General features: G+C 42.7%; 1 protein-coding gene across 1 annotated transcript in view; it reads right to left on the bottom strand.

Annotated features, from left to right (window-relative positions):
- The window catches only part of LOC126285168 (odorant receptor Or2-like), a 69,489-nt gene extending 46,860 nt beyond the window's left edge, over positions 1-22,629 (bottom strand). The window contains exons 1-2 of the mRNA XM_049984478.1: positions 21,800-22,629; positions 3,693-3,792 (exon numbers count right to left, since the gene is read on the bottom strand). Coding sequence (XP_049840435.1) covers positions 3,693-3,792; positions 21,800-22,629 — 930 coding nt within the window. The remainder of the gene's footprint in view (positions 1-3,692; positions 3,793-21,799) is intronic.
- Between the last annotated feature and the right edge of the window lie 227 nt (positions 22,630-22,856).

Here is a 22,856-nt window from a genome sequence, read left to right on the forward strand (position 1 = left end):
AGTTGGACACCGGAACGAGTATCTAAAATTGTTTAGTGTAAGTACAAAAGTAGACTAATATTAGAAGTAACGAAAAAATATTAACGGCTCAGATTAGTTTGCTCATGTCTTCGAAATTAAAATATATATTGGTCATACTTACCCAATTTCTTTCCTTCTTGCTGTATTTAAAAAAAAGAATTAGTCGTGCACCTTATAATACCAATGACACTGTTTAGAAGACCTGCTTGTAAATTATACCACTTTGTCCCTCTCCTCTTAGACCGCGGTGGCACATGTCATGGGATAACGATAAGCACTTATAACAATGGGGGTGTTATTGCGTGCCGAACGTATGAAATGGGGGTGCACTGATGGAGATGCCATCTGCACTTCGGTGATTCATATGAAAAGGTTTCCGACCTAATTATGATCGCACGAAGGAAATTAACAGGATTTGAACGCATATGGTAGGTGGAGCATGGGGTATTCCATTTCGGAAATCGTTTGGGACTTCAGTATGGCGTGGTCCACAGTGTCAAGAGAGTGCTGAGAATACCAAATTTCTGGCATTCCCTCTCACCACGAAAACGCAGGGGCCGACACCTTCACTTAACGACCGTGATATGCGGCGTTTGCGTAGAGTTGTCAGTGCTAACAGACAAGCAACACTGCGTGAAATAAACGCCCCAGAAATCAATATGAGACGTACGGTGAACGTATCCATTAGGACAATGCGCCGAAATTTTGGATTCGTGGGCTATGGCAGCAGACGACAGTCGCGAGTGCCTTTGCCAACAGCAAGGCATCGCCTACAGCGCCTCTCCTGGTGCTTGTGACCATATGGTTTGTACCCTAGACGACCGAAAAGCCAAGTCCTGGTCAAATGAGTCCCGATTTCAGTTGTTTCGAGTGTGGCGCAGATCCCACAAAGCCACAGACCCAAATTATCAACAACGCTGGTAGTGGCCCTATAATGGTGTGGTGGTTGTTAGTGTTTAACGTCCCGTCGACAACGAGATCATTAGAGACGGAGCGCAAGCTCGGGTTAGGGAAGGAAATCGGCCGTGCCCTTTCAAAGGAACCATCCCGGCGTTTGCCTGTAACGATTTAGGGAAATCACGGAAAGCCTAAATCAGGATGGCCGGAGACGGGATTGAACCGTCGTCCTCCCGAATGCGAGTCCAGTGTGCTAACCACTGCGCCACCTCGCTCGGTTATAATGGTGTGGGCTGTATTCACATAAATTGACTGGGTCCTCTGGTTTAACTGAACCGATCATTGTCTGAAAATAGTTATGTTGGGGCTGCTTGGATTTCCATTTACAGCTGTTCATGGACTTCATATACCAAAACAACGATTGACCTTTTATGGATGAAAAGGTACCATCTTACTGGACCACAACTATACGCGACTAGATTGAAGAAAGCTCTGGACAACTTGGGTGAATGATTCGTTCACCCGGATCGCCCAACATGAATCCCATCGAACATTTATGGGACATAATCGAGAGGTCAGTCCGTACACAAAATTTTGCACCGGGAACAGTTTCGCGTTTATGGACTGCTAAAGAGGCGACATGTTTCAATACTTTTGCCAGGAACTTCTTGAGTCCATGTCAGCCTGAGCTGTTGCACTAAGCCGAGCAGAAGGAGGTGCGAAGCGATACGGGAGGCATCCGATGACTTTTGCCACCTCAGTATACTGTGTTGCATCATTCAAATCGTAGAAAATTTATTTACGAAACTTTGGACTTAAGTGTTTGATATAATAAGCTGCACATTAATAGTATTATATTTAGATAACGTTTATTAAATTTCATTAAAATCAGAAAACATTTGAAAGTGGGACAATTTATGAAGCTTTTACCTACTTCATAGGCGATGGCTGCGGTAATATGCAGTAGGCATGAGCATTACCTCAGGTCTCCTATTAACGCTCCTACTACACACTGACAATGCCATCGCCTAAGACGTACACTACTGGCAATTAAAACTATACATCACGAAGGTGACGTGTTACAGACGTGAAATTTAACCGACAGGAAGAAGATGCTGTGCCATGCAAATGGTTAGCTTTTCAGAGCATTCACACAAGATTGGCACCGGTGGCGACACCTACAACGTGGTGACATGAGGAAAGTTTCCAACCGATTTTACATACACAAACAGCAGTTGACTAGCGTTGCCTGGTGAAATGTTGTTGTGATGCCTCGTGTAAGGACGAGAAATGCGTACCATCACGTTTAAGACTTGGATAAAGGTCGGATTGTAACCTATCACGACTGCGGTTTATCGTATCGTGACATTGCTGCTCCAGTTGGGAGAGATTCATTGACTGTTAGCAGAATATGGAATCGGTGGGTTCAGAAGGGTAATACGGCACGCCGTGCTGGATCCCAATGGCCTCGTATCACTAGCAGTCGAGATGAGAGACGTCTTATCTACATGGCAGCCACGTCTCGATCCCTGAGTCAACAGATGGGGACGTATGCAAGACAACAACCATCTGCACGTACAGTTCGACGACGTTTGCAGCAGCATGGACTATCATTTCGGAAACCATGGCTGCGATTACCCTTGACGCTGCATCATACACAGGAGCGGCTGCGATGGTGTACTCAACCACGTACCTGGGTGCATTAATGGCAAAAATTGGCACAAATTTGCAAAACGCCATTTTTTCGGAAGACTCCAGGTCTGTTTACAGCAACATGATGGTCACATCCGTGTTTGGCGACATCGCGGTGAACGCACATTGGAAGCGTGTATCGTCATGCCATACTGGCGTATCACCCGGCGTAATGGTATGGGGTGCCATTGGTTACACGTCTCGGTCACCTCTTGCTCTCAATGACGGCACTTTGAACAGTGGACGTTACATTTAAGATGTGTTACGATCCGTGGCTCTACCCTTCATTCGAACCCTGCGATACCCTTCATTTCAGCAGGACAATGAACGACCATATGTTGCAGGTCCTGTACGGGTTTTTCTGCATACTGAAAATTGTCGACTGCTGCCCTGGCCAGCGCTTCTACAGATCTCTCACTCTCTGGTCAATGGGGGCCGAGCAACTGGCTCGTCACAATACGCCAGTCACTACTCATGATGAGCTGTGGTATCGTGTTGAAGTTGCTTGGGCAACTATACCTGTAAACGCCATCCAAGCTCTGTCTGACTCAATGCCCAGGCGTATCAAGGCCGTTATTACGATCAGAGATTGTTGTTCTGGGTACTGATTTCTCAGGAACTATGCACGGAAATTGCGTGGAAATGTAATCACATGTCAGTTCTAGTATAATATATCTGACCAATGAATACCTGTTTATCATCTGCATTTCTTCTTCGTGTAGCAATTATAATGGCCAGTAGTGTATATTGGGCTAAAGGAACTGACGTAAGCGTTGAAACACGCTCAGTCAATCAACAATATGCGTAGGCTATAGCGCCTAGAACCGCTCGGCCACTCCGGCAGGCAATATACGTAGATACCTCTGTAAATTGTACGTGTGTGTAGTGGGATGGGTTGGGCTGTCGTAGGTCAGAGTGACTCTCCAAGGATTAAGGCGTCCCTTGGAGCACGTCGGACAATGTGCTACAGCCGTTATCAGGGAGAAAGAGGGCGCTAGGAGTTACAAATAACCCTATGTTAGTTACTCATGAATGTAGCTTTATATATAATATACATAAACCAAGTTCACGAAAAGCCTTACGTATGTTGCCTGGAACAACGACAGACAGGCGACGAGAACGCTGGAGACAAACTGCGTCATTACCATTGGGCTCATGGTAACATTTAAGTGCCTGACGAACCTGCAACATGAGAACAGTGAAACAGCTAGCCGCAATGATAGAATCGTCATCAGATACAGACCTTTATGTGAAACACTTGAACTTTTAAGCACGGAGACACTCTTACTCAGTCCGAAATAATGAGTTTCACTTTTTTAGTAAGTTTTAGTCAGTTCATCCAGAATAGACTTGCAAGCTTCCAATTAACTTTCATTAGCAATAACTTTTTTGCCACTATCAGTTAAAGCCACTTGAAGAGCAGAACCCATACATCAACCGCCGATGCAGGGCACGTTACGTACAAACATCCGCGAAAACTGATATTTTCTAGCACTTACAATTAACTTATGGGTACCCCTCCATGTCGCTAGCTGTTGTTACAGTGCTTTCCTCGCATGATCAAACAAATTCTGCCGTCTTATTATTAGCGCAAAGCCGTTTTATAAGGTGATGTGTGAAATGGTGCTCACAATTGTAGACGAACGTTTAAATAATGTAGACATATCGTTAAGAATTTTGAAGCACTCACTGCTATAGACTAAAAATTTACTGGGTGTGAAGAATCTACAGTTACATTTCTGAAGAATTTGTGAGTGGTATTGGCACCTTTGATTAACGGTTATCCCCAAACTTAAGTCGGAAAGTAAAATTACTATATTAGACGAAAGATAAAGTGGTTGGGTGTTAGATGAATTAAGGTGGCTGTTACAGATACAAAGAATAAGATCGCTGGTTTTAGTGAATTGTACATTGCAGAGCAGTGTAATGTTGGAAAATGAATAAAAGCGTAAAACAATACCTTCACTCAAATGTTTATAACATACAAACAGGACTTCGGGGACCACGTCTCTACCCACACATCCATAGAAAATAAAGCCCATGGTCGATGATGGTAGTTCATTGCTACCTATGTTATTTCTGTTTCTTCAAGAATCGACTGGAAACTTTGGCACAACGTGTGGAAAGGGCCATGTTCTGTACAGAAGGTCTTGCGTAGGTACACCAGATTCTGAAAAAATTGTACCCTCTAAGCTTTTCTTCCACTTAGTAATAGCAAATGTCTTCTCTTTCCACTTGCTGGGTTAAGTTATAAAAATTATGAATCGTTATCAGATGTATTTCGATTTAACATCGATTGGTACGTACAAAAACTTAAGATTGTACTCCATTCCACAGAGCGAAAATATTTTCCGTGAGTCGAATGCGTTTTACGGAACATTAACAAAGAAACTTTATTATGGCAAAATTATTGCAGATTTAGGTCTGCCACCGTGACAGTATTCTTAAGTGTCAATCACGAGTACACTGTGTTGATCCTCCCGTCGCATTGAAAATCTGATTAAATAAGCGGAGGTCTCTTCACAACATACCAATAAGGAAGACCTCATCCCTAGCTATGACCCAATTTTCTGTAATATCTTCGAAAGCTGTCGGCTACTTCCAGGATGGTCAGTTGTCGTATTTGTCTTTACGGTGCTCAAAAAATGCAAATCTGGAGCGATGCATCAGTATTTCTCGCTTTTGCAGTAGTTATAAAAAGTAAGATAAGTCTAAACATGATAGAAATTTTATATTTGTGTCCGTATTAGCGAACCGGCCCAACTTCGGACGGGTTGCAGTATGTACAGCCAGACGACTTGACTGGCGTAGCGTACTTTGATTGCGGGTAGGGTTGCCATCCCTAGCTGGGACATCATCGGGACACTCTGATGTGGGGGTGTAGAACTGAAGTAAAAACTTTATTTGATGTAATTACTTTTTATTTAGAACACAACTACGTGGAACTTATTACGGCAGAAGTAGTTGATACCCACACCTTTCGGAAGAACTCACCTCTTTAAGCAAGTCTTTTCTCCTTTTTAAAAGTTATCTCCTAGTTAAAATGGCACTGTAAGACTGATTACACCGTCCCTGGCATACTGAGAAGAAACAGTACAAATCTTACGTAACACTTCCTGATCCTTACGTCTTTTCTTTACAAATGACGACTCTCTTGTGTAATCACCCGAAACGTCACATTTTCCGTTCTTCCGCAGTTTCGTAACTTATGATAAGTTTATAGGAATGTAAACAGTCAACAATAACACCTTAGTCCTCGAAGTGTCACTATACACCTCACGCCCTATATACCGGCAGTAAAGACTTTCGACATTGCTAACTTGCACTCGTTGTCCGTATTACGGTTAGAAAGAATCGTCGTATCAGCTCGCTCGTCAAATGAGAACCGCCCGATTCTTCCGCATGGCGCCGCTTAAATAGTCCCAGCCGCGTAATACTGGAGAAGTCTGGTATTTTCTGGAATGATGGCTCTAGATCAAGAAGGTGCTTGCACGATCGATACAGGATATGCAATATGCAGCGCCACCTGTGACTCCACCTTATCAACATAAACTAGTTGACATGACTAAAACTAAATGAGGCTGCACTTAGATGGAATCCACTACTTGAGAGAAGTTCGAAACGGTATTTGCAAAATCGAGACAAAAGTGGATCTTGTATGGACGTTGGGACAAGAAAGCGCATAACGGTGATGGTCCCGATATATCGGGATGGATGGCTACCCTTCTGTGGGCAAAAAATGAAATTCAGAATAAGTAAGTGTATATCAACACTTTTATATAGCTTAATCGATGTAAACATTGCATGACAAATAAGTTGAAGAGGCATGAAGGTTATGTGTTCTACATACACTTAAAAAGCCAAAGAAACTAGTACACCAGCCTAATGCAGTGTAGGCCCCCTACGAGCACGTAGAAGGCCGCAACACGATGTGGCATGGACTCGACTAATGTCTGACGTAGTGCTGGACGGAAGTGACACCATGAATCCCGCAGGGATGTCCATAAATCCGTAGGTGTACGAGGGGACGAAGGTCTCTTCTAAACAGCACGTTGCAAGGCCTCGCAGATATGTTCAGTAATGTTCATGTTTGGAGAATTTGGTGACCAACGGAAGTGTTTGCACTCAGAAGAGTGTTCCTGGTGCAACCAACATGTCTCCAGTCATCAACAGGCCTATGTCAGGGCTGAAGGGTTCAGGCGAGGCGGAAGGCACTGTTTCGTGCAGTCATCAAGGGTAAACGAGTGGGCCTTCGGCCCCAAAAGCCCATTCGATGATGTTCTGTTGAATGGTTCGATCGTTGACACTTGCTGATGGCCCAGCATTGAAATCTGCAGCAATTTGGGTAAGGGTCGCACTTCTGTCATGTTGAACGATTATCTTCAATCTTCAATTATATTCTTTTTCCTGCCTCAGCTATGTCGGAGATTTGTTGTTTTACCTAATTCCTGATACCACGGTACACTCATGCCGCGCGGGATTGGTCTAGCGGTCTCAGGCGCTGCAGTCGGAGACTGTGTGGCTGGTCCCGGCGGAGGTTCGAGTCCTCCCTAGGGCATGGGTGTGTGTGTTTGTCCTTGGGATAATTTAGGTTACGGAGTGTGTAAGCTTAGGGACTGATGACCTTAGCAATTAAGTCCCATAAGATTTCACACACATTTGAACATTTTCTTTTTGGTACACCCGTGAAAAGATCTTACGGGAAAATCCCCACTTCATCGCTACCTCGGAGATGCCGTGTCCCATCGCTTGTGCGCCGACAATAACAACACGTTCAAACTCACTTAAACATTATAACGTGTCACTGTAGCAGCTGTAAACGATCTGGCAACTGCACTAGACACTTGTTGTCTTCTATAGGCGCTGCCGGCCGCAGTACCGTGTTCTACCAGTATACATATCTCTGTATTTGAATACGCATGCTCATACGAGTTTCTTTGGCGCTTCGGTGTAGAACTGGCATTTGGAGTAATATCTAAGGGCAATGATGGAACCACATCGTGGTGTAAGAAATAGATTTATGACCATTGTAAACAATATTTGCGAAACGAGTGTGTGTGTGTGTTTGTGTGTGTGTGTCTGTGTGTCTATGGGTGTGTGAGAGTGAGTGGGTGTGATTCAGTATGTACCGGCGGTGGCTGAGGTGGCATTAAAAAAAAGTTCTTGCTAAAACATATTTAGGTCGTTTTACAGAACACCTCTTATGAATCGCAGTACCCACTGTAATGCATTGTTGAGAACCATTGCCGCAATTCTTTGTCGTTGACTGGTTACGGCAGATATCCTCACGTGCTACACAAAGAATCATGTCGACATGTAGGTTTGATTCAACAAAAGCAGGAAGCTGAAACCTGAGTCATGAAACCCCCTGTCCATCACACTACGGTACACTCACTGCCCACTCATCTTTGCTCGTCCTCTCTGCCCCAGCAATACACTATACAAGATTTAAATTTCGTCACTACTTCTTCATTTATCTTACACTGCATAAAAACACACTGTAAAAAAAATTAAATTGGATAACACATTTATAATGAAAAACAGAGAGAGAGAATAAAATAGATCAAAGAGTAATTAGTGGAAATGTCGGCAACTTTAGAAAACGTGATATACACTTAGAAGTATACCAATAAACAGTGAGCAATGGTGTACGAAATTGTGCTGTATTAAACTTAAAAAGTGCTTAGTTTCGCTAAGAAGCGTAAAATTAGAACGAAGAAAGGAAGCAAAAATTTGCTAGCAGACCGGACTACCTGATGTAGGCGAAAAAAGAAGTAGAAATTACCGCACGTAAAGACCAAATATTTATTAATGAACTGATCTAGAGCTAGAAAATAAATTACATTGCAAATACCTCTAATAACAGACGACTGATGATGCTATACTTCAGTAAAGCGAAACGCGTCTGGTTGTGAAAGCAACGCATTTACTTGTAGTTGTAACGACGGAACAAAAATGCGCTCAGAAAGGGTATTTGTATATTGAGGAGTTTAACTGTCATGGTTTTGCAGTGAAATGTCATTGGCTCATCCAAAGTACACAGCAAATAAAGAATTAAAATTTCACGATGGACTCTGGAAATAAGCGACAGCAACTTTATAAGACTTGACATGAGTGTAGAGCTACGAGCTCTAGGCTTTTGAGGTTGTGTAAAAGGCTAAATGCAGTTCACTGTAGTGCTCCATGTTGGACAAAATGTGGATTACCTGACGCATACAATACGTTATCAAAAGTATTTAGACGCCTATTAGTGGACATTTATATGAGGTGTGTGTCCCCGTTCGTCTATGTCGTCTTGGTCACAGCTCACGACATTTTCAATGTGTTGTTTGAATGTCTTTGGAGGAATGACAGCCGTTTCTTCTTGAAAAGGCCAATCCAGAAAAGATACTGATCTTCAAGACTGGAGTGAAGGCTACTTTCAATCTCATTCCTAAGGTGTTACATTGGGTTCAGGTCGGCCATTTCACTTCAGGATTGATGTTGTCCTCAGACCATCACCTCACTGATGCTACTTTGTGACGGGTACATGGTCATTCTGATAGAAACAGTCATCACCTCTGACCTGTTTCTCGACTGTATGCAGTACATTCTGCTGTAAAACCTGTTCATATCTTCGCATTTAGCGTTTTCTTATGTGCAATAAGTGGGCGTCATACTAACCTTGAAAAATACTCTACTCCAATTACCCCATCTCTTTCACGCTTCACTATTAGAGTTGCACATCGTGGCAAGAAGCGTTCTCCTGGCTTTCGATAAATCCAAACTATTCCATGGGATTCATTACTCCCAAACACAGGTGTCGAGTCATTCACTGCCCAGTGGCATCGCTCTTTACTCCACCTAATGTGTTGTTTAGCATTAACTAAAGACATGTGTGTATTTTGGAGAACCGCTCCTATGTACAGTCATTGTGCTAGATGGATTGCTCGTAGCACTTGGAACTCATGAGTGATTTATTCTGTCACTTTATTGCGATTTTTAAAAGCACACAGTAATGCTAGATCGTCTCTGACTAATGAAGGTGATCATCCATCGTTGGTGAGTGCGATGTTAAAATAAAGAATTAAATCTGCTCAATCTTGATTTAACTGTGGTCGTTACTTTGCATTTCCACTTCCCAGTCACATCCACAGCAATCGTTTGGGAAACCTTACAGGGACTGAAATGGTTGTAATGTACAGGTTAATCAGATGATATCCAATGACTCCTGCATGTTCGAAGTCGCTGTGCTCTCCTGACCAACCCATTCAGCTGTTACTCCTTCTCTACCGATAACACAATACTCTGCACATCATTTTATACTTTTGGGACCACTTCATCCACCTGTTGTGACATCTAATGTTCGACTCTAAATTATATAGCGGCCATGATACTTTCGATCTCATAGTGTATCAACACCATTTCAGGTGTGAAGCTAGGTGCAGGAGCTCTCTAAGTAGATCAAAGAGGAATTCTTTAAAGGAAGTGAATATGAAGGTGACGAAATTTCTGAATCAGGACAGACCTTGAATAAGCTAAGATCATAAGGATACACTATTATCAGTGAGCAAATTAGTAATATCACCAGTGAAATAATTAATGATATCATCTTTGTCAGTAGGAAGTCATGCTACCTCCCTTCTCTCCGTATAGCCAACTAATCGCACTGGACTATTCAAAATAAAATAACCAATGAAAATCCGATGATGCTATAAATAGGAGAATTGTACTAATGGTAAATTGAAAACCCCCCCTATCCACTGCCTCAGCCAATCGTAGCACAACATTAAAATGCAACAATCAGTGAAAAAGTCAAGATGATGCCACTACTCCACATGTGTCATTTGGAAATTAAAAACCCTCCCCTCTTCTCTCACCTGCCTCCTATAAATCAGGGTGGAGTATCAAAATGAACCAACCAGTGAAACAATATCCAAGATGATAGATGCTTTATGCCCCACATCCTGTCCTCTCCCCTTCGGTTATAATGCAGCATTAAAATGATGCCTCAGCTACGCAGTAAATAGTTCGTAACCTCAATTAGAAAGTCAAAGACTTACATTTTTACCTTGAAAGATATTCCCCATTATCCTGAAATACCCATAATAGAGTTAATCTATCTATGAAGTTTAAAAGTTTCTGGACTCTTATAACTTCCTATATTAGTTAAAATCACAAAAATTGTTTACAATCATTGATAACTAGTTTTGGCCAAAACAGCGAGCCATCTTCACATAAAATATAAAAACGATCGCAATTTTCTCATAGCAACCTAGACACAGTAACATTAGTCTCATTCAATCTGAAGAAGGCTCGTTGTTTTGCCGCAACTTGTTATCAATGATTATAGATATTTTTTGTGATCCTGACACTAAACTGAGATTGAAATATAATATTCATTGCTTCTAAAAGATATTTTCCTACCTCTGTATTTAATCACTGAAGTGCTGTTATTTTAGTGTATGATAATGGTGGAAGATATGATATTGTCTGTGAAAGTGAAAGATGGCTGGCGTAATATTTAAATAATTCCAACGTAAAGAATTAGTTACATAAAGGTACACACACGCGAACTTTACAGTGTACCATCTCTTTTTTCTCTCTTCGTCACACCTCACTTTCCTCCCCTTCAGACTCTAGCATTTTAAACAAAGAAAATAAAAGAGCAAATTAAAATTGGGTTCCATCGAGGCTGTGCTCATAAGCATCTGAACGACATGGTTTATTTTTTAAAAGACTCCCTTTCCCATCGGCCAATCAGAGCCTACTGTTTTTGCAATCATTACAATGAAAAAGTTAATTAGGGGTAGCTCCATCTTCAAAAATACCTGAACTACTTATCAACACTACATAAAATTATCTGAATTAACGTAATAAATGATGAACAATGTTTGCTTTACTGTCTGTAAATAAACTTTTATGGACTGACATACCTGTCGCATGGGAAATTTTCATTAGGAAACAACTGAAAACGAATATTCGCTTCTAAGATTTAATACAGGAATAAGTAATATGTAATCAATAATGAATTATTGTCAAGCATGAGTTTACTTTAAATACTATCTTGCAACACCTGAAAACTCCAAATGAAATCACAGGTGGTTGCACTTGTAAAAGCCGTTCGGTCTAAATGATTACTCTCCACATCTATGATGCTTACCAAATATCGCAATACTCTAAAATGTTTTCAAGATACATCAACAATGAAAAATAGCAATGTTTATGTCAATGATCACAATGTCGATATAAGGCATCATAATGTTATTTCCACATATCTCTATAAATTTGATATTTATGAAACATATTGTGAACTATTAAATACGTGTTGATGGATTAGAGAGTGAAGGTAATGCAACACTACGAAAATACACTGTTGGAAACTGAAATAAGAACACCGTGAATTCATTGTCCCAGGAAGGGGAAACTTTATTGACACATTCCTGGGGTCAGATACATCTCATGATCACACTGACAGAACCACAGGCACATAGACACAGGCAACAGAGCTTGCACAATGTCGGCACTAGTACAGTGTATATCCACCTTTCGCAGCAATGCAGGCTGCTATTCTCCCATGGAGACGATCGTAGAGATGCTGGATGTAGTCCTGTGGAACGTCTTGCCATGCCATTTCCACCTGGCGCCTCAGTTGGACCAGCGTTCGTGCTGGACGTGCAGACCGCGTGAGACGACGCTTCATCCAGTCCCAAACATGCTCAATGCGGGACAGATCCGGAGATCTTGCTGGCCAGGGTAGTTGACTTACACCTTCTAGAGCACGTTGGGTGGCACGGGATACATGCGGACGTGCATTGTCCTGTTGGAACAACAAGTTCCCTTGCCGGTCTAGGAATGGTAGAACGATGGGTTCGATGACGGTTTGGATGTACCGTGCACTATTCAGTGTCCCCTCGACGATCACCAGAGGTGTACGGCCAGTCTAGGAGATCGCTCCCCACACCATGATGCCGGGTGTTGGCCCTGTGTGCCTCGGTCGTATGCAGTCCTGATTGTGGCGCTCACCTGCACGGCGCCAAACACGCATACGACCATCATTGGCACCAAGGCAGAAGCGACTCTCATCGCTGAAGACGACACGTCTCCATTCGTCCCTCCATTCACGCCTGTCGCGACACCGCTGGAGGCGGGCTGCACGATGTTGGGGCGTGAGCGGAAGACGGCCTAACGGTGTGCGGGACCGTAGCCCAGCTTCATGGAGATGGTTGCGAATGGTCCTCGCCGATACCCCAGGAGCAACAGTGTCCCTAATTTGCTGGGAAGTGGTGGTGCGGTCCCCTACGGCACTGCGTAGGATCCTACGGTCTTGGCGTGCATCCGTGAGTCGCTGCGGTCCGGCCCCAGGTCGACGGGCACGTGCATCTTCCGCCGACCACTGGCGACAACATCGATGTGCTGTGGAGACCTCACGCCCCACGTGTTGAGCAATTCGGCGGTACGTCCACCCGGCCTCCCGCATGCCCACTATACGCCCTCGCTCAAAAGTCCGTCAGCTGCACATACGGTTCACGTCCACGCTGTCGCGGCATGCTATCAGTGTTAAAGACTGCGATGGAGCTCCGTATGCCACGGCAAACTGGCTGACACTGACGGCGGCGTTGCACAAATGCTGCGCAGCTAGCGCCATTCGACGGCCAACACCGCGGTTCCTGGTGTGTCCGCTGTGCCGTGCGTGTGATCACAGTGTCCGGAGCAAGTATGGTGGGTCTGACACACCGGTGTCAATGTGTTCTTTTTTCCATTTCCAGGAGTTTATAATCGAAAAATATTATTGCAAATGATTGAGGCCTGACTGAGTTTATGTACAAATAGCAGTACTATAGACTTACAATTGTATTAATTATTTTACCTCATCTATGACTTTCGCCGAAGGCCACAAATGTCTGCAGAAATGTATCAGCAATACAAGGTAATGTTTCCGTTTCAACTATGTCTAAATATGCGAAGTATATTCAGTCTGACGTGGGTACTTACATCAAAAAATGCTTTTAATCACCAGCTTAGAAGGAAAGATAATGCATCACTAGAAAAAGTACAGTCGAAGGCAAAAGTTACTACTGACTGAGAAAACACCTGCATTCAGAAATATGGCTTGTGTAAACTGTAATTAAGTATTCGAATATCTAATAAAATAACAACAACTTGGACATCACAGTTTCTGGAGATCAAGAAGAAAGAAGGTGTTTTCTTTATAAACACTCGTGCGACGACCCAATACAGCAACAGAGAGATGGGACATCTCCAAAGACGGTTTCACAGGGGACTTCTAGAGAATATATATAATTATTAATTGTGGATTATGTAGGATTTTACACACTTTGTAAACTGAATATCTCTTCATCTAAACTGTCTGTACCATATATTAAAATGCATGTAGCTTGCATATCGGCAATACTGATAACAATTATTAGGTTCAGCAGCAATCGTTTTTGCTACAAGTTCGACAGGTGTACCACACTGTCAAGCTATATGGACCTTCAAACCAAATATTTCAGAAGTGTCTGTGTAATCTACTAAGATATATGCAACAGGGAAGATTATCATGATGTGCCAGGACCTCTAGGAAAATTCGAGCAGAAATAAAGTTTTGCCATAAGTAACATTTAGCACACTTTGCCAGCTCAGTGGTTCTTCAAATTAAATACTTCACACATAAATTGTCTGTATTGCTTATTGCAGTACACACAGTTCACTTCATGGTACTACTTTAATGAAGAACAGATTAGCAGATGACAGTAGATCGAGGCACTAAATTCATCTAAGTAGATAGTAGTTGGTTACATATGGGCTCTGCTGCTGTCCTAGCTTACAGCTTTAAATGTACCACATGCAAGAATCAGCGTAAGCTCGGCAAACGATGGAAGCAAAACAAGTATTTCCACCCCTAATTTGTCTGTATATAACTCAGTTACACACACCTAACATTAAAGTGAGCTGGAACTCAGCAGCCTAAAGTGCAGCACACTGAGAACATCACATGGTTCCGTCATCATTCCAATCTAGGTAGGATACATTGCTCTAATATGAAAAGGACAAGTATCACACTTTATTTTTTACGACCTCTTCTGATAATCGACTGTTCTCGAAGTTCCTCTTCAACAAATAGTACTTCATTATCATTGTATTACTGACCACCATACTCGAAGTTCCTCTTCAACAGATAGTACTTCATTACCATTGCATTACTGCCTACCACTTCTGAAGTTAGCAAGAATACGAATCCCTCTACCAGGTTGATATCTGCTGAAAATTGGTTGGAGACCATTTTACCAACGCAATCCTCTTCGTCTTCTCCTTCTTCTTCTTCTTCATTGAAACCATTATCGTCATCGTTGTCATCATCATCATCACCACCTTCTCCTTCTTCTATTTACTCTTCATATTCTTCATCATAATCACTATCTTCTTCTCCAGCTCCTATTTTCATGAATAAGTTGTTTCTAATGTATTCATTTGCATCCTTTCGGAGAAGTAGTCCCAGTCTGTGAGAAGTGGGTCTGCTGCAAGTTAAAGTACAGTAAATTCCTCTTGAACCACATGTATCTCTCCTGTGACAAAGCCTGATGAGTCTTTTTTGCACCCAACATTAGCGACAGCGTGAATTTCATCTGAAACTGAGAACAATGTCTCATTAATACCTGTATAAAGCAATGATAGGAATATATATATTATTGTTTTACACTTTTATACATTGATTTTGATGGGGAGCTGAAGTGCATCTTCTCGTCTTCTGACAATTCCTGGCAGGGTTAGTTGTAAACAACACTAGGCACAACTGGATTAAAGTTTGAAATTGAGAATAATAAGCTTATATCTTCACTAAGTCATGGTAAGAGGCGCAATGAATATTGCGTTTCGTATATTGATTCGCTACATTACTTGTGGATGACCAAAAATTTAAAAAAATATTCACTCAATTACTTTATACAAAATTAGCAAAAGTTAGCCATCTGTCGCTGTGCATCATTCCAGTTAAATAGGACAAAATGAAATGAGAAAACTTGCAAATGGCCAATACCACAGTGCTAGCTTTTGTACTAGCATATTAGCAACAAATATGGTTTTTATTTGAATGTGTTCAAATTACCTGACTGTAAGTGGCTTTTTCCCACAATGAAGCGCCAAAAGAACTGTTATAGGCACGTGTATTGAAATACAGAGATATGTAAACAGGCAGAATACGGCGAGTTGTTAGATCGCTTATTATTGTTACAATGGCAAGTCACCATGATTTAAGTGAGTTTGAGCGTGGTCCGCACGAGTGATGGGACACAATATCTCCAAGGTTGCGAAGAAGTGGGGATTTCGTGGTACGATCATTTCACGAATGAACCATGAATATAAGGAATCAGGTAAAACATCAAATCTCCGACATTGCTGCGGCTGGAGAAAGATCCTGCAAGAACGAGACCAATGACGACTGAAGAGAATCGTTCAACGGGACAGTAGTGCAACCCTTCCGAAAACTGCTTCAGATTTCAATGCTGCGCCACCAACAAGTGTAAGCGTACGAAAAATTCAAAGAAACGTCATCGACATGGGCTTTCGGAGCCGAAAGCTCACTCGTGTACCCTTGATAACTGCAGGACGCAAAGCTTTACGCCTCGCCAGGGCCCATCAACACCGACACTAGACTGTTCATAACTGGAAACATGTTGTTTGATCGGGCGAGTCTCGTTTCAAATTGTGTCAAGTGGATGGACATGCATGGGTATGGAGACAACATCATGAATACGTGGACCCTGAATGTCAGAAGGGGAATGTGCAAGTTGGTGGAGGGTGTGTAATGGTGTGGGGCATGTGGAGTTGTAATGATGCGGCACCCATCGTGACTCATACGTAAACATCCTGTCCGATCACCTGCATCCATTCATGTCCATTGTGCATTCCGACGGACTTGGTCAATTCCAGGAGGACCATGCGATAACCCTCGCGTCCTTCATTGCTGCACAGTGGCTCCAGGAACACTCTTCTGAGTTTAAACACTTCCGCTGTCCAACGAACTCCCCAGACATGGACATTATTGAGCATATCTGGAAAGCCTTGCAACGTGCTGTTCAGAAGGAAAATCCACACCCTATTAATCTTACGAATTTATGGACCGCCTGGCAGGATTCATGGAGTCAGTTCCCTCCAGCACTACTTCAGACATTAGCCGAGCCCATTCCACATCATGTTTCTGCAGTTCTGAATGCTCGCGAGGGCCCTACGCGATATTAGGCAAGTGTACCAATTTCTTTGGCTCTTCAATGTACCAGTAACAAGTAGGATACCAGGTTCTGACTGGAGAGTGGAGAGGGCAGAGGAGGGGCCCAAAGAAAACCTGTACCATCATTGACTTTGTAGATTTTTTTAATGCTCACAATGTTGCGCATTTTTAGAATTTCTTGCCAGTAACTTCTTTCATTTGTAAATCTTCCATAAGTGCCATCCCACATTATTAACTTTCCCAATTCCCAGGATTCCGCCCTCTTCGATTTTGATGTCGGAAAGTGTTTGGATCTTTCGGTGCTAGTAATTTGGTGAATGCTAGAGAACCAACAAAGCTAATGCTCAGTCTTGAGAGATGGTTCACAGAAACCATTTAAATTAAGCCTAATTTTTGCTAATTTAAGGATTAGCCTCGTGAAGTATTTCTGAAAATCATCCCAGCGTAAGAACTGAAACACTGATTTGTATAGGAAGCAGAAGAAGAACTTACAGGAAGTAAAGACATAGAAGATTTTAGTATTATTTCGAAAGACTTTTACAACCCTAGTGCTGCTGCAGACGTCACTTTGTGATATACCTCGAGTTTGTCCTCCACTCTGTATCGGATCTCGTACGACAAGCAGGCTGAGATGGAGCTTAATTCTCCATACTCTGCATCATGCCTTCGAGACAGGAATCGAGTGATGCAGTGATAGTGGTGAAGGAACTATACAGGGACTGGAGTAGAGTAAATCATAGATCCGTATTCAGTCATCCAGATTTAGGCTTTCCATTGTTATCCTAAATCATTTAGAGTGAGCCGTCCGGCTTGCTTTTATCACAATCTTTTGCGATGGTTTTGCTGCGTCTTCTATTTCTTGGATAACTCGATTGTTCTCTGCAAATTTTCTCGTCAGATGTCTCGTGCAGCGAGTGCGAGGCAATCTGGGTTCGCGCAAGTTGCTGTGGGTTCTCTTCGAGAAGAGCGCGTGGGTTGTGTGGTTGCCCTCCGCGAGGTGTTGCGACTGACACGGTGTGCGGTGTGCGACCACAGGTGCCGGGGCATCAGGCTATAGGCGACTGCTACTTGTGTAGTGGGGCGGTCTGCGTTGCCACTGCTACAGCCACGTGTTTCTCGAAGGGCTCATTAGTATCCTGAAGAGCAGATCAGTAGGCCCTGTGCTATTTTGGAATTCTGTGTAGTGGTCTCTTACGAATTCTGCATGAATTGCTGAGATTCTGGCAGACTATTGCAGAGATCCTTGTCAGTTGTTTTTACTCTGGTATCCTGTCGCCACCGTAATAATTCTAGATGATCTAGAGAGCTAAGCTCTACGTCGGTGATTTCCTTCTACAGAGTCCTCCAGAATGTGGTGAGAAGTTTTGTACTGCGTTTCCGCGTCCTGGTTGCATCTTAGAGCCGAGCTATGTTTAGTCTGACGTCAAAGTCTGAGCAGTGTCGTGACCTCAAGACGGTCGTGTTTTGTTACCGTTCAGATCGATTGTTACTGCCAGTAACAAGTGTATAAGTGCTATCCCTTGTGCTTTAGTTACGTTGTTTGTTTGTTGTAACAAATATATGTTCTACCCAAATGTTGTTCTTTGTTAATGCATTGCAAAGGCCACCTTGATGACTGATATTTTGTTAAAAGCACACGGAGCAACCAATTGACAGTGAGGCTTGTACTTGAGTGTTGTTATTGGAAACCAGGCTTTTAAGTTAAGTAATCTGGGCTTTATTTTTCGTATTGTAAGCTAGACAGTGTTGTAATTTGTCATGCTGCAAATGATAATTTTTTTTCAGTTAGTCACAAAGAATGGTTATGTCCTTATAAGCTTTCACTACCTTTTTTTTTTTTTTTTTTGAACTATCAATGTTTCTAATGAGATGCATCAGTTCCCATAGGTAGATACTGCTTGAAAAGACTGTGTGCCTACGATTTAGCCGACCAAGGCTCATAGTGGTCACAGCCATTTGAACCGTCTTGAACCTACGATTTACGTTATTTGGCATTTGTGCATTTAATTTTTATAATTGAAAGGGTTCACTAGCGGAAGTCATGTAATTATTGTTGTTCCTTTCAATGTCTGTTCACTGCAATTAACTAGGGTGTAACACCTTCACAAATTTTAATAATTTGTATAATAATTGCAAGTTCATTCTTTTGCAATTGAGTTACGTCTAGTCACGAAAGCGCAGCTAAATGTTTTGTCTCAGGCTTTAACTTATATAAATGTAACCTAAACTCTACGAATCTGATGTCTGTTTTGAAACCCTCTTTTCCTGATCTGTAGGTCATTTGTAAAATTTCTAGTTTCTTGTGGATCACCATCACATTGTGTTAAACTGTTACTTTTTGTAACACGATATCATAAAAGTTTTGTTCACTTTATGGCAGTTACAACAAGGTTCTCCGGTTTTAATATTGGTATTTGAATTTATGCGTAATACATTATTTACAGCAAAATGGGTAACGTAATTTTGGCCCAGCACCTTATCACTTCCTTCCCACACCACCTACCCATCCCATTACATAAAGTAAATCTTGCGGTTGTTCAGTTTAAAAAATAACAAGCCTAATCTCCTTCTCCCTAAAAAAATGGTTCAAATGGCTCTGAGCACTATGGGACTTAACTTCTGAGGACATCAGTCCCCTAGAACTCAGAACTACTTAAACCTAACTAACCTAAGGACATCACACACATCCATGCCCGAGACAGGATTCGAGCCTGCGACCGTAGCGATCACGCGGTTCCCAACAGAAGCGCTTAGAACCGCATGGCCACACCGACCGGCCTTCTCCCTCAGCTTCACCGTAGATTGCGCTTGTGTTTCTAAGGCACAAAAATGTCAATTGATAAACAAAGGCTCCGTGTGTAACAGTTAAGTACCCACGGTTGGAACAAAAAATGTACAGGACACTGAGAGAAGGAGCATTTTGTGTAAAGGCCTGTTAATGACGAAGCCATTGAAGTCAGTGCAGAAGAATGGTTCGGGAAAAGAAGAGAAGGTACTGAGGCACATATTTCCCAAACATTTCCTCCCAGTATTGGGCTTAAGCCGTTTAGGGAAACCAGAACAACTTAAATCTGAATGTCCGAACAGCAATAAGAATCGACCTCCTCTCTATTGCGAGTCCAGTGACATATTACTGCGCCACATTAATTGGTAACTGAGAAAACCCACATAAATAAATGAATAAGCCTCAGGTAGTACGGCCCTCAGGTGAATGATTACCTACAAGACAAATCATTTGTCGTTCAGCATTATTGTCCACTTGTGTTAAGTCCTTGCAGCGTGTGCTAACACAGTGGTCTAGTCAATCAACTCAGTGGTTTACCACGTAAATGCTCACAACTTTTGTTGCAAATTATCGACTACTGCACCTGAAACAAAATATTTGAGACTTATGCTGCAAATGCATCTACTTGCTCAGTTAGTGGGTGTGACCTGCTACGTAGGGCACATTTGAATTCACAAAATTTTTCATTCGTTTCTGAAAACGTTTTAGTACTCAGTTTCCCGTGAGGCTGTATCGTAGCTCAGCCGACTTTCTCTTTCGATGAGAAACAGGAACGAATATGCAGAAAACCTCATGCCCACTGCCGCTGCGTTGATCGAGCATATTGAAACAGTTCAAATTCAGACTGCAGCTGCGTACTAACAAGGTGCGAAAAACAAATTCACGGCGATGCGAGAAGACTCTTCCCTCAGGCTCCGCATACGCAGTGAAGCATTTGTATGATGAAGAGGTAATCTACGCATAAGACAAACGTTGGCCAAATATTATTATGTAAGCTTTCTTGTCTTGAGCTCCGTTGTAGGTTAATTACGAGTCGCTGAGTGCCGTACAAAAAGCTGTTACGTTAGCTGCAAAACTGCGGTGGTTGCTTAGGAAATTAGAATTCCAGAAACTTATGATTTTATTACTTTCTTGTTCGTGAACATATTTCTGGGTCCTCTAATTACATTCACTTGTTTCAATGGTTTTTGCACGTGAAAAACTGTAAGGTTCTGAGTAATACGAATTACACCCCATACTTTAATATCTAGTCCCTCCTCTTCTTTTGCTAGATCTGGCTTCTATGGAAGTGAGTTGGGCCAGTTCTTTTGCTAAAAATAGAAAGTTAGATATAACAGTATGGTTAGACGTTGAGTTCGATACAGACAGAGCGCCACAGCTGTTGGATGGGTATGTAAGAAGGAACAGGCTACTGAGATCGAAGGAAACATTGTTTCATCTGCTCGAAGTGAGGTGGAAAATGTGAATGCGTAAATAAGGACGGCGTGACTGGGATCTGAGCTTTCCACTTTACAAGATGTCCAGTGTCATAAATCCAGATGCTTCGGGTTTGTTACCATTTCCTCTACGACCACACCAAAGGAAACGAGTAAATCACTCAGATAATCAAGTTTTTTACTCAGAACAATTAGTGATCAATAACGTTTTGTGTTAGTAACTGCAAATACACAACTTATACACGCCATTTTATAGACTGTTTATGGCGTACAGATTTGTTCCTGCTCAGTTTTTTCTGTTATCATCTCTAGACTTGCGTAGTATCTACGTATGAGAGTCTGCATTTAAATTCAGATCCTTGCACAATATGTAGAATGGAGGTTCAACATAGCTGTGGCAGACACATACTCTGTGAGTTTCAAAAATCTTTTGTCCACAGAGACGAACATAATTACTATTTATATTTCTGTTAGTTTGAAAGCGCTCATATGAATCAGGTCGTGAAAGATTAACGTGATCTCTCCATTTTTTTAAAAAAAATCGACTAGTTTATAATCGAAGCTGAATTTTAAGATTACCTACTAATATGTCTCTCTTTCTCTTGCTACTCCAGTCAGATTTCTGTTGTTGTTGATTGTAATCAGAGTGGTTGTTTCCACTTTAGTTAGTTTCTAGCGCAGTCCGACATAGCACACAATATTGAAACTACGAAAGCGTCCACTTCACGCGTGGGACGAATACATCTGAGCGTAACGTACCTGAGTATTTCCTGATGACTTTCGATGCAAAGGCACAGGTCGCTGTACATTTTGTCGCGAACGACGGGAGATGCGCTCTGCATTCGGCGAACTTCACCTGCTCCACTCTCGTCCACCCTCAGCTGCCTGATCCTCAGCGCGAGTACCTCTAGCTGCGAAGCTACCAGTATCATGATGGTCGCGAACAGGCAGTCCACGCCGATGCTGACATCGGCCACCCACGTGCCCGTCACGCACTGGACGACGTACGACAGCTGGTAGAAGTTGGTGGTGTTGTCCCAGGGGTGCTGTGCGAAGGGCAGGCGCCGCTCACCGGGGTGAGCGATTAGTGGCATTGGGAACCACAGGAGGCATTGCGAAGCTAAGAAGAGCAGCAGGCCCACCGTGAGGCGAGTCGCTCTCCTGCGGGACCTCTGGACGATATTCTCCAGCGTGGGATCGCTGGAGTACTGCTCCCTCTGGGCCAACATCAGCGAATCGACGCAACGAGCCATACTGTTGTACCGCTGTCGGTCTCGTGTGAAGAAGACCAACTTGAAAGTGCCGCTGCACATGGTAAAGGTATTGGTCAGCACCAACGTTGTGGCCTCGAAATCTCCCCAGCTGAAGGAGACAGCCACCGAAGCTTCCACGAAGTTCCAGACTCCCAGCGCGAAAACGAAGACGACGTAGAGATTGAAAAGACGGGAATTGCTCAACGGCCACACTCCGAAGAGCCATAGATGACGTATGTTGAGCTTGAGGACCGATCGTCCGCTGGAGGGCCAGGAGAGTGGCTCACCCGCTCGTCGTCCACTGCCTATTGAATTAACCGTATGGTCTGCTACCATTGCCTCTTGTATTTGCCTGGGCTCGGAGCCAGCCAGCCTTGTAGTGAACTGCTTCCTTCCCAACGCTAGACGGAGGAGTGGGGAGTGTGAAATACTGTTGAAAACTTCAGATCACTCATTGTCCTAATCCACTCGAATTGTAAGTAGCCTGTGTATACATATTCATAGCAGGCTGGTCACAGAAATTACTGAGTTAGAGATGAGATTTAAATTATCCAGCAGCACAA

This window comes from Schistocerca gregaria, chromosome 8 (assembly GCF_023897955.1).
Source record: "Schistocerca gregaria isolate iqSchGreg1 chromosome 8, iqSchGreg1.2, whole genome shotgun sequence".
In the NCBI taxonomy this organism is placed as follows: Eukaryota; Metazoa; Arthropoda; class Insecta; order Orthoptera; family Acrididae; genus Schistocerca; species Schistocerca gregaria.